The 13,401-nt window shown below is 38.7% G+C and overlaps 1 protein-coding gene across 4 annotated transcripts in view; it reads left to right on the top strand.

Annotated features, from left to right (window-relative positions):
- The window catches only part of NT5C2 (5'-nucleotidase, cytosolic II), a 91,956-nt gene that overhangs the window by 65,908 nt on the left and 12,647 nt on the right, over positions 1-13,401 (top strand). For all 4 annotated transcript variants that reach the window (XM_049855942.1, XM_049855943.1, XM_049855941.1 and 1 more), the window contains 2 exons: positions 6,708-6,825; positions 7,752-7,847. In XM_049855942.1, the coding sequence (XP_049711899.1) occupies positions 6,708-6,825; positions 7,752-7,847 (214 nt within the window). The remainder of the gene's footprint in view (positions 1-6,707; positions 6,826-7,751; positions 7,848-13,401) is intronic.

The following is a 13,401-nucleotide window of genomic DNA, read 5'->3' as shown; positions in this document are numbered from 1 at the left end:
CAGTTAAATGGGGGTAACTTCTGTGGAAGTATTTGACCTAAAGTATAGACTGGAGCTTGCACACTGGTGGCTTACAGACCATAGTTTGGCTCATAGTGTTTTTTGTTCTTTTTAAAAATTGAGTCAGCACTGAATAACTGAGAGATTAAAAGTAAAAATCTAGGCTGGCTGTTATCAAACAATTGGCAACATTTAGCAGTCATTCCCACAGGAAGTCACCCAAGTAGACCTGAGAAGCCACTTGTCCCCTTTAGGCAAGCCATGCACCTCGCTTAGCCCACTTCACACATTGATTGGCTTGCCTGAGCCCTGATATAGGTGTTTGGAACATATTAGCTAAATCTGAATATCCGAAAGTTTGTAGCACCTTGAGATATAGGTTATAAAAATGAGTTATCTGTATAAACCTGTATAAATCATGTATTGGTTTTAAGACGACTTCCTGGGCTAATTCATCCCTCTTCTGTTCTTCTGTACCTTCTTAGTGATGTTATTTTATAGATCTTCTAAAATTTATTATAAATATCTAATTGTATATCCTTGTAGTGCTCCGTGAGCTGTTCCTTCAGGGTAAGAACCATGAGTTATTTTGTTTTTTGTTCTCAGCATCTGGTGCCTGGTACACAGTTAAAATTCATTCATCTAACTTTAGTACAAGCATTTGAGTGCTGTTATCGCTTCCTGTTTTTGGAAAATATATGTATATAAGCTATTTAAATTTTTTTAATGTTATAAGCAGCTCCTTTGGTAAAAGAATATTTTAAAAAGTTATTATCTCAATAACTTGCAGTTTTCCAGTTTAAAGAAATTTAAAACAGTACTGAAAATACAAGTTCCTAGCAGGTGTACAGGTTCCTAGAGGGGAAAAATTTGAGTTAGGTAAATATTTTAAATTTTATTTAAAAATAAACATTCTTCTAGGGTTTCTAATACTCTTAGCATTTTTTAAACAAATAAATCTCTTAATTACCATTTAATTTTGCTTTTGCAATAAACTGAAACTGGCAATTTTTCAAATCCCACTTGTTTATTTTATTTACTTATAATCTAGCCATTTTGGAATTAGTTTTATTTTATATAGTTGATTCTTGTTATTTGTGGTACTTGGGTTCTTTATGTGAAGTAGCCCCAAATCCTGGATTAGTAGATACTGAACCATTGCTCCTAGGGGAAATACAGGGTTAGGTTCCTGCGAGCCTCTGATCACCTTGTCATCAGTCAGTAAATAGCGTTGCTTTATATGTGTTTCTGTCTAATTGGTATGGATTGTTGGTTCATTAACATTGAACTCACAGCCAACAGCAGTTAACTCATGCCTGAACTAGCATACATATTTTCTCCACAAGCCACATCATTGGCAGCACTGCAGCACCATGCTTAGGGGCCATTTTAAACAGTGAAATCACCAACAGCAACGACAACAAGAAGAAAAAAACACAAAAATGTGTCTCTAAATAGACCAAGAAAAGGACACATCTTTATAGTATAAGAGCTGAAATAAGAAGGCAAACATTGCTTTGTTTGACTTCAGCCGGAAACGTGTGCGTTGGGCGACTCAGATTTTTCACTGCTCTGCAACATGCCCGCAAATGACTGTGAAAAGGCTTCAAGCATTGATTTTGGGGTTACAGACATTTTATTGAGTGGGTGATTTCACAAATACGGAATCCTTGCGTAACAAGGATCCACCTGTATTACTGAAAGTGTTACATGGAATCTAGCTTTCTTCTTTTCAGGGAATTAAAATTGATAAAGGTTTTAGGAATTTTCAATATATTTTGAGATCATTTGGGCTAGAGATGAAATTATTGCCTGTATCTGTGTATTGTGTTAGCGTCTTTAGTAGTTTTGAAAAGTGGAAACAGTCTGCTGGTATCTATTTATATCAGTGTTTGAAAGATTTTATTAAAATTTTTAATTAAAAATGTGGATTATTTTTTCCTAACTTGTATTTAGTTTATCTTAAATCCCTGAGAACCAATACCGTGTTGCCTCTTATCCATATAAGTAGAAACTTTGGTATTGATCACATTTGCAGCATAAAAGCAAATGACTGTCCTTGGGTGGGTGAGTTGGATTTCTATTTTTCCTAGTGATGGTTGGTGGTTTTTTCTAGTTATAATGTTTTTAGCACTTTTTAGGCATTACATTGATGATTTCTCCTCTTCTATTAAGCACCAACTCCTTTTCACAAAAGATACAGGAGTTGGAGGAGTCCAGCCCCATGTTTTCAGAAACCAGAATGTGTCTGGGGAAAATGACTTCCCACATTAATACACTAGGTGTATCAGATAGTTGTCAGTATACCCAGAGGGAACATCCTTCTCCAGCTCAGTTCTCTTACTAGACTAGGTAGTGTCTTTAACTTTACTAGGTAGAATATTGTAACTCTGTTTACTTAAAAGCGAGATGAGACTGCTCTGGTTTATTCTTGTATCCTTTAGTTTGTTTCACTAGCTACAGTTCAATTTTAAATGCTCTTTACCAGCTGCATTCAATTTCTATCATATAAAAACCTGAAATATGCCTGAGAAAATAAACTAGGACAAATTAGGTTTATTTTCCGTTTATCTTTTGATGTAACATTTCAGGATCAAATTTGGCTTGTATTCCAGACTCAGGGTGCCAGAAAAGTAAATAAGACACAATACTCAGGCTTATCTTTAATAGTCTTGTTATGGCCAATTAGGCTAATTGTAGTGCTGGTCAGAGGCTTCTAAATAGGAGGGCAGTAGCTCCTGTAAATACCAATTTCCAAATGGTGTCTCTGTTCCAGTCCATCACAACAGTTTTAAAACCAGCCTTTGTTTTTGTTTTGTTGCTTTTTTTTTTTTTTTTTAACAGGAGAGCCAGTGTAACTCCTTCAGGACTGGAGTGACACACTCTGCACCGGCGTCTGCCTCGTGTGACTCCTCATTTTGGCAGGAGCGCTCTGCTAGGCTGGGACCTCTGTGGAGGTCTGCCCTTTCTTTTTTGGAAATCTATAAACTGCTACACAGTGTGTCTTGTGGCAAAGGTAAAAAGTGCATAAAAGTTCCAAACTTCCCTGTAGAAAGTTTTTCCATTCATTCCAAAGGGACTTTTCTCCTCTAACATAAGTCCTATCTTGTCTGAACAGCATCTACTGAAAACAGCCCACAACTCTCAGCCCCACAACACTCAATTGTTTTTTGAAGAGCTGTTTTTTCCTTGTAGATGATGGAGAAAAGAATATCTTTAAGTGCTCAGTAGCTTCAGCTTTCAAAGCTTTGGTTGTTCTCTTTATAGTCTAGTTATGTAACCTGAGAACACTGTGTGCTGCCCTAGTGGCTGAAGCAGCCCTCTTTTTTGGATTCTGGCCCTTAAAATAACTTCTTTTGTCTTTGGGTAAATTGGGATAGGCCTGACCACTTACTTAAAGAAGAAATAAGCAGTGCATGTTTGATAGTGATGTTTACTCTGAAGCTGTTGGCTGGGTTTTGCAACCATAGAAAGTTGTTTGTAAACGCTAAGCTTGAAGCTGTGCATCGCTTACTTGCCACAGCTTTATGGAGAGGAATTGAAATTGGAGCCTTTGCAGCTGTGGAGAGGCAAAGAGCTCTACAGTCTGAGGTGTGATACATTTGGTTCCCTACAGATGTCTGAGGTTGGCTTTGAAGGGCTGGTTGATCCAAAAAGAATTTTGCTTTTTTCTTAAGTTCTTTAAAGAATGGTGGTACTTCAGGCATAAGCTTCAGGAATAGTCTTGTTTGCCACCACGTCAGAACAAATTGTTGTTACTCCCGGTGAACACTCAGAATAAAACACCAGGTCTGTACCACCGCAATGCTGCCTCTCCAGCCCTGGTTATACTGTGTAGTTCTCTAGCAGATGATTTAATGACCTAGAGTTCGTGTTACTGAAATGATTCTCCAGGAAGCTTATGAGAAAATGTCAGTAGCTTGTAGGTCTCACTGATTAACACAGAACTTGGTGTAATAGGTAGTGTTGTGAAAGTGGAACTTGGACTCTGCTAAACCCATTCCCACTAGTGCAGTTTATTTTGAAGTAGTTGAAAGAAATTGGAGGGAGAGTGGTGTTTCAACTCCCAATCTTAAGTTTTGATGGCCTATGTAAACTAAACACTTACTTTTTAAGAGTGGTAATATACCCCACCACAAAAAGAGATGTGGACAAGACTCAGGGAAACCTAACTTCTGACTTCAGGTGGTGTTTATACCTGCTCTCTAAATTCAGGTCAGCAGGTGGGAAAAACACGTAGTATTTTGGCAAGTACCCAGAACTCATGGAGAAAAGGAAACTCAAGGTGTTTATTTCTTTTAGAAATTTCTAGAAAGTCACATCAATTCAACACTTGTGAATAAACACACAATGTGGGAAGTGTGTAGCGTTTCATTTTCTGCTGTTCTAGGATTTGTGCTGACAAATGGGGATTTGAGACTTTTTTCCCTTAGATTTTTTTTTTCCACTAAAAGTTCTGAATAAATTACTTTGGTTTTCAATACAAATTGTATCACAGGCATAAGTTTTAATCACTAATTACTCCATCACTCTGTAATTACCTGTTTCTCTAAACTAAGGAAAATTGCTTCTTTAGAGGATAAGACTCAGTGAGAGTGATTAAGGTGTGTTTTTTGTTCCCCATATTGTCCTTCCGAAAAATTAGTAATTGAAAATATTTCATATGGGCCAGATCCTTTAAAAATGAGTGTCAATGGTTATCCAGATTACTTAGCCATGCTGTAATTTTATTTCATTAAATATCATTCGGAATAAGTGGGGCTTTGGTTAGGACTGAGAAATAATCTTTGTTTTATGGGAATTTTGTTAAAATGAGATTTACTTGCAGTTGGGGTGGGAGCAGGGTGGTGGGGTGGGACGGTGAGAAATGTTATTTTTCTTAAATAACTCAAATTGACATTAGTGGACGCCACGCTTTCATGATAATACACCAGTTCTTACTCTGCTTCTGTAGATGAGTATGTAACAGTTTCTTTACCACTGTGCACATCATCTAAATTTAGGAATTTCACACTTAAGCCTTCAAAAAGGTTTTTTTGGGGGGTGGGGAGGGGTGGAGGTGAGGTGAAGATGAGGCGGGAGCTGAGGGAAGGAAAAAAAAAATACAGCCAGATTGAAAATGCTAGCTCTGTCCTATAGGATTCAGAATTGACTCAGCGGCACTGGGTTCTGGGTGAGCTGGGGTTAGCATTAACGTTAAATTATTATTGCCCCCAGAGAACAAAAGAATTGAGAACAGCTTCTCCTGACATTGTTCTGACAAGATGAGACTCAGCAACTCCTAAAGGGCCTTAAAAATTTTAAGCTTCTATTTTTTTTTAATATGACAAATGTTTATTAAAGGACTTTGAAAGCCCAACATGCTTTTAAAAATACTCAATTTACTTTTTGAAAATTGATACATTCACAAATTTTACAAATTTTAAAGGTACAGGAAGTACTTGAAAGTCTCTTTCCCTTCCCTGTTCCACACAGTTCCCATCTTCGTAGGCAGTCAGCATCACTGGCTTCTTTTATGTATTTCTGGACGTATTCTAAGACAGTGCTTTTGGAAGGGAAAGTTGAAACTTACTAAAATATTAGCACTAGCTCCGATAGGCAAACTAATTACTCTGAAAAATCAGTTTGACCCATAGGCTAAAACATACTAATAGTAAACAGAAGAACTATAATAATATAATTGTTGCATTATTATAAGATTACAAGAAAAGAATGGGTATTTTTGCTTCATTTGGCATTTAGCAAGCCGATAGATCTTTTATTACTATTTAAATATGGTTTGCCATTCCTAGGGACTCAGGGAGGATGCTTGCCTAATTTCATTTGGAGGAAACCTATTTAGCGGAACAAATTTTTTCTGCTGTGGTAACTCTAAAAATTTTTCATTATGGAAACTTTCAGACATGATAGTACAAAGAATAGTAAAGTGAACCCCCACCCCCAATATCCCTGTAACTACTTCAGTTTGCTCAATTGACTAGATAAAGAGAGAGAGATTTTATACATACACTTGCACACATACCTACCAGGCCATAATCTAACAAAATGAGTCATAATTCTTTACTGTCTAATTCCCAGTTCACACCCAGATTTTCCTAGTTGTCTCAGACATTTCTTTTTATGGTTGATTTGCAACAATAGCTTTTAAAATGCAATTTTGATGGCTTACAATGTTGTTAGCCTGATAAGAAAACAAGTTAATCCTGACAAGTAGAATTAAATACACTGATTGAAGAATGAGTGTAAAGCAACTACCAAAGCCAAATAGCAATTCCAAAAAGAAATTAGACTGTTTAAAAAAGAAAAATGTTTTTTGAAGGATTCTTATACCAGTTACACACATGGCTGGAGCCTTCAGTGTAGACCTCTCTTACCTAGCGTTCTGTTTATGTATATTCTCATGGTTAATATCACAACTGTTTGTATTAGTTTTTTTCTGCCTTTTGACTGTGTGAATGAAGAGTATTTAAAGGAAAAAAAAAATTGGGAGTAGATTTCCTAAGAAGGAAGGAAGCGATCTGAAGTGTCTGATAATTCATCTTGTTGCTGTCTTCACAGACTAACAGATTCTCCAATGACGCAGGGCAGTGTAGGACACGGAGCCGGAGGGGGAAGAGAGAGAATTTAGAGTAGGAGCTTCTTCATTTGCCTTCTGTTTTAACTGCCTTTCTTTTATGCTGACTAATAAGAACCTCCTCTTTATGCAGTATACAAGTCCCCGGAGTATGAGTCCCTCGGATTTGAGCTCACCGTGGAGAGATTAGTTTCTATTGGCTATCCCCAGGAACTGCTCAGCTTTGCGTACGATTCTACATTTCCGACCAGGTAATTTTTCAAGATGTTTTTGGACTAAAGCTTCTCTCACTACCCCTAAAATTAATAATTCCAAATTCATCCCTGACCCTCCCTTCCTCTCCACCCCACCAAAAAAAATCCCAAATCTTTTTGTTTGTGTTTTGGTTGGTGTTGATTCTGAAATTACCATGAAATTTTTATGTACCCCGTATCTTTTGTGTTCTTGAATTTAGTGTAGCTTATTGCTACTGTGGAGCTCTGGTGCCACAGTGGTTAACAGCTGTGGCTGCTAATCAAAAGGTCAGCAGTTCGAATCCACTAGCTGCTTTTTGGAAACCCTATGGGGCAGTTCTACTCTGATCTATAGGGTCGCTATGAGTCAGAATTGACTCGACAGTAGTGGGGAAAGAAACGGGGTGGTGGTCACAGTTGCTCCTACCTATGGCTGTTGGAGAGCAGTTACTTGTTTTGCTAAAGTAGTTAACTTGCTCCTACACTTAGCCTTCTTGGCAGTTTGTGTCTCTGGATTTGATTGGGAAGAGTCAAGATTAAGATCATGCTTATTTTAGATGCCATCATATATTCCCAAAATACAACATATAACAGGGAATTATAAGCCTGTCAAATTGCCCAAGGAAATTAAAAAAAAAAGTTTTTGAATGGCACCAACTGTATTAAGAGAAATTACGGTTTACGCCTTGTTTGATCAAGGCGTCATTCCTTACAGAAAACAGTTGCGATTATTTATCTGGAGAGAGTAAATCTTTTTCATTTGCTCTGGGATTAGTTTTTTAATTTAGCCCCTAAGGCTATATCGTTTTGAGGCATACTTGACTTGCTACAAAGTTTGAACTAGATGAGGCTGGCTCATGGTGGTGGAGTAGTGTGGTAAGTACTATGTGAAATTATTGCCTCTGTTTATTTGCTTTATCAAGGATTTCTTCATTTTCACATAGGGGACTTGTCTTTGACACACTGTATGGAAATCTTTTGAAAGTTGATGCCTATGGAAACCTTTTGGTCTGCGCACATGGATTTAATTTCATAAGGGGGTGAGTACAAAGAACCTTTAGTCTGTTTCCAGTGTTTTTGTAGTCAATGTGAAGATGACATTGTCTCTGCTAGGTGTAATATACTTTCCTGCTCTCCCCACCATTAAAGAGCATATCCTTTACATAAGAATAGTTAACATTTATTAGGCAGTTAGAACCTGAACTAAGCTGACTTATAAACATGGTTAGCACTTAGATTTTGTCAAAATTATGTGCCTTCTTAATTATGCAGCATCCAACAGAGCTGATCTTGAAACTTGCCAGTAAAGAGTTGTAGGAGCTTTGATTTATCCGAAATTCTAAGATTTTTGTTTTCTCCTTTTTAATGCACTTCTTAGGTAGGTGCTCAAAAGAGGTATGTACATAAAACTGCTTTGAAAATTTTAAAACTACGGCAGTTTAAATGACTAAGAGATTGTTGTCGTTAGGTGTCGTCGAGTCAGTTCCAACTCATAGCACCCTATGCACAACAGAACGAAACGCTACCTGGTCCTGCACCATCCTTACAAATGTTGCTATGCTTGAGCCCATTGTTGGCAGCCACTGTGTCAGTCCATCTCCTTGAGGGTCTTCCTCTTTTTTGCTGACCCTATACTTTACCAAGCATGATGTCCTTCTCCAGGGACTGATTGCTCCTGACAACATGTGCAAGGTATGTGAGATGAAGCCTCGCCATCCTTGCTTCCAAGGAGCACTCTGGCTGTACTTCTTCAAAGACAGATTTGTTCCTTCTTTTGGCATCCATGGTATATTCAGTATTCTTTGCCAACACCACAATTCAAGGGCGTCAATTCTTCTCCAGTCTTCCTTATGCATTGCCCAGCTTTCGCATGCATATGAGGCCATAGAAAACACCATGGCTTGGGTCAGGCACACCTTAGTCCTCAAGCTGACATCTTTGCTTTTTAACGCTTTAAAGAGATCTCTTGCAGCATATTTGCCCATTGCAATGCGTCTTTTGATTTCTTGACTGCTGCTTCCATGAGTGTTGACTGTGGATCCAAGTAAAATGAAATCCTTGGCAACCTCAGTCTTTTCTCCATTTGTCAGGATGTTGCTTACTGGTCCAGTTGTGAGGATTTTTTTTTCTTTATGTTGACGTGTAATCCATACGGAAGGCCCCTGGTGCTGTAGTGGTTAAATGCTACAACTGCTAATCAAATGGTATGCAGTTCAGATCCACCAGGCGGGCCTTGGAAACTCCATGGGTCAGTCCTACTCTGTCCTATAGGGTTGCTATGAGTTGGAATTGACTTGACAACAACAAGTTTAAGAGATTATTGCAGCTAATAAATTATTATATTCTCATGACCAACATCAGACATTTGATTGTGTGGTTGGAATTTTTTTTTTAAACATAAAGGTTAAAAATGAATGCAGAATAATAATATTTAAAATAATAGGGATAAGCTTTATTTTCATAATCAGAATCTTCCCACTGTTGCTACTAATTTGAATTTTTCCATTCTAGTAAACAGCAGATAAAATTTAGTATCTACCGTATTGTTTTGTGAAGCTTCCCAATTATTTCTTAAAAAACACAATATCGCAATTTGGCGATTTCTAAATTGTGGCTTTACAAATACACAAATTCTCTCCTGTTATACTATGTAATTTACTATTGACACTGTATCAGGGTCAGAAGTCCAAGTCTTAAAACCAAAATAGGTTAAGTGTCAGTCACTTATGTAACTTTTCCATATATTACTCATTTTCAGTGGCACAGTCTACACTGAAATTGTTACAGAGACAGTGTCTTTTTGCTAAATACCTTTTGTGGTAAGAGGCACAAACTAACTGGAACTACGTGAGAGCTTCTTTTAAATCTGTGGTCATAGCAGTGCCCGACTTGGAATTGAAGCATCTGATAGATAGGACCCTTCAGCTGGCATTAGAGACCTTAGACAGGATCCCAAAGTACCTGTGCATATATAGTGAGAACAGTGTGAAGTAAACAGCCCACCCTGACACATCTGGGCAGTCCATGGTTCCATCCACCTTTCTTTTCCTCTTCCTTTCATGAAGGATTTATTCAAGATCCATGAATATCAGGAGGCAGGACTTAGAAAGTAAAGTGATTGCAAGTAGTACTAGTAACTTAAACTATTTTATATGTAGATATTATCACTTACAATTCAGAATCTCAGTGAAGATGAACCCAGGGCTCTGTTTATTAATGTCTGAAGAGGGGTTTTTGTGTTATGGCAGAGGTTGGGGGTGTGTTAGGTAGGCAGAGAAGAAAAGCAAGAGAATAAGTTCTGTAAATAAATACTGCAATCAAATTCACTAACTCAAGATCCACATTCCTCCATTCCACACCCAAATGAGCAATAAAGTTTCTAAATAGTTCCTTTGGAAATGCATGTAATCGTGCTTTAAAAGTAAGTCACTTATGAGTAAATGCACAGTCATTCAAATAGCACTTAGCACTGTGCAGTCTTCGGAGTCAAAAGAAAAAGCCAGTGGAGAAGGTAAGACTGAGAGATGGAGGAAAAGGGAGAGAGAGTATATTGAAGTATAGTGGCGGATAGGACTGGAAAGTCTGGGCTCTGTCAGGTACCACCTTACATACCTTGGGACCTTGTTTTTTGGATCTTAGAGGCATTTAAAGTTAGAACAGGGTAATATTGACGTCAGATCTTTATTCTCTGGGTCATAGAAAGTTAGCAATAATCTGGACTACGGCTGTTTTCTTTCCAAGTCTGGCTCCTTTATGATACAATACCTCCACCAGAATTGATTTTTATTTGAAATATAGGATAGCATGATAAGACACTTAATTTTAACAAAATGTGATTGCTAACTGTATTTATAAGTCACTTTGAGTTCTAACTGCCTAACAAATAACTATAACTATCCTTAAAGGAATTACCCTTTAATGACGGAGGGAGTAGGAAAGTAGATTACACATAAGGAGACAAGATCATCTTACTAAACCTGACTCGGGAGAGTATATCATTACTATTCCCTTCCACCCTAATTGTTGTTACATAAAATCTTAAATGTCTAAAAGGTGAAATATTCCACCAAGCTATTCTTTGTTAGGAACTCTTACTTCAGAAAAGTGACTAAGTCAGGGAGCTACTGTGATTTTATATTCCTAACTGGAGTTTATGCCATTTGTAGTTAACAAACTCAAGCAGAAAGTTATCCAGGTTACTCCGAGTATGAACTTTAAATTTGGTTTCCTTTATTTAGATTCTTAATCTCCATGCATTCATTGTGAAAATTGTGTTTTTTTATATTTCAGTCTTTCTCCGTTTTGGTTTCTCTAACTTTTTTTTTTTTTTTTTTTATTGTGCTTTAAGTAAAAGTTTACAAATCAAGTCAGTCTATAATACAAAAATTTATATACACCTTGCTATATACTCCTAGTTGCTGTCCCCCTAATGAGACAGCACACTCCTTCTCTCCACCCTCTATTTCCATGTCCATTCAGCTAGCTTCTGACCCCCTCTGCCTTCTCATCTCGCCTCCAGACAGGAGCTACCCACATAGTCTCATGTGTCTACTTGAGCCAAGAAGCTCACTCCTCATCAGTATCATTTTCTATCTTATAGTCCAGTCCAATCCCTGTCTGAAGAGCTGGCTTCGGGAATGGTTCCTGTCTTGGGCTAACAGAAGGTCTGGGGACCATGACCTTCGGGGTCCTTCTAGTCTCAGTCAGACCATTAAGTCTGGTCTTTTTATAAGAATTTGAGGTCTGTATCCCACTGCTTCCCTGCTCCCTCAGGGGTTCTCTGTTGTGTTCCCTGTCAGGGCAGTCATTGGTTATAGCCAGGCACCATCTAGTTCTTCTGGTCTCAGGCTGATGTAGTCTCTGATTTATGTGGCCCTTTCTGCCTCTTGGGCTCATAATTACCTTGCGTCTTTGGTATTCATCATTCTGTTTTGCTCCAGGTGGGTTGAGACCAATTGATGCATCTTAGATGGCCACTTGCTAGTGTTTAAGATCCCAGTTGCCACTCTCCAAAGTAGGGTGCAGAATGTATAACATTTTTTTTTTTTTTGATGATTGTCTTCCTTTTCTTGAATCATTTTATTTTGCTCTCTGAGGTCCTTGTGCATCTGTAGCACCTTCCGTTCTTTTCACTTCATGGTTCTATTCTCGGTCTCTTCTCTTCCTTCTCTGCATCCCAAGCAGCCTCATCTACTCTAATGGTTTTCATGACATCATTAGTTACCTCCGTGTAGATGATCCCAGTTAGCTCTCAAGTCCAAATCTATTTAAGTTCTTGACTTATGTTTCTATTTCCTGCTTAAAATCTCTGTTTACTTCAAGCTTACTGTATACAAAATGTTGTTGAGTGCCCTCGAGTCGATTCTGACTAATAATGACCCTAGAGGACTGAGTAGACCTGCCCCATAGGGTTTCCTAGGCTGTAATCTTTACAGAAGCAGATGGCCAGGTCTTTTCTCCCTCGGGGCCCTTGGTTTGAACTGCCAACCTTTTGGTTAGCAGTCTGTCACTTAAACATTGCACCACCAGGGCTTCTTGTGTGGAAAATAGAACTCCTCTATACTTGCTCCTTATCAGTTCTCGTATTCCTGTGAACCCCTCTTATGCTTGCTTCTTATCCTTTTTCATATTTCTGTGAATAATACCACCAACCTCTCAGAGACATCTTATGAGAGCTGGGGGTACTAAGCTGATCTCTCTGGACTCTTCCGTGTGTCTGTGACCAGCTGGTGGGCCAGCTGGCAGTTGGTCTAGAATGCCCTCACTCACACGTCTGGCAGGTGGCTGGAACGCTTTATTCCTGCCTGTAGCCCTTTATCCTCTGGCAGGCTGTCTCAGTCTCAGTAACACAGTGCCTTTAGGGTTCCAATACGGTAAGAGGGCAAGACCCAATACGCAAGTGTTTTCCAGTGTCTACTTGGTTCCCATTTGCTACTCTGCAAGCCTGGATTCAAAGGATGGAGGAGAAATACACTCAGCCTCTTGCCGGGAGGAGCTGCCAAGTCACGTTGCAAAGGGATGGGGAGCATTTGCGATGGCTATTTTTGCAACACACCACACCTTCTTTCTCTGGTTTATCTACATTGTCTAGTTTACATTTATCTACATCTTCTTTCTCTATCCTAAATCCAGCTACTAAGTCTGTCTTTTTTACAACTTGACTTTGATGATTTTATCTCTGCTTAAAAACTGTCGGTGACACGCTGTTGCCCCTGAGTGCACCATAAAGAACAGTGGCACGATCAGTCTCAGCCCCACCGTCTGTCTTCATTTTTCTCTGCTCCCGTTTCTCTAGTCAGACCGGACTAGTTCCTGAAATGATCACCTAGCCTTTAAGGCCCAGCGGATATGCCACCGTTCTCATGAGTCCTCCCTAGATTTTCCTGTCCTCGCTCTTCATATTCACTCTTCTCTACTCCTGACATGGTCTCCCCTTCTTCTTTTTGCACGTTTCTGGTGATAATTGTGATTTTTTTACCTCGTTATTATTGTTTGTATATGTGACTCACCAGAAACCGTTGTGGCGCAGTGGTGAAGAGCTATGGCTGCTAACCAAAAGGTCAGCAGTTTGAATTCACCAGGCGCTCCTTGGAA

This window comes from Elephas maximus, chromosome 16 (genome assembly GCF_024166365.1).
Source record: "Elephas maximus indicus isolate mEleMax1 chromosome 16, mEleMax1 primary haplotype, whole genome shotgun sequence".
Classification (NCBI taxonomy): Eukaryota; Metazoa; Chordata; class Mammalia; order Proboscidea; family Elephantidae; genus Elephas; species Elephas maximus.
The sequence above is the reverse complement of the archived record's forward strand: the minus strand, read 5'-3'. Positions and strand labels throughout refer to the sequence as shown.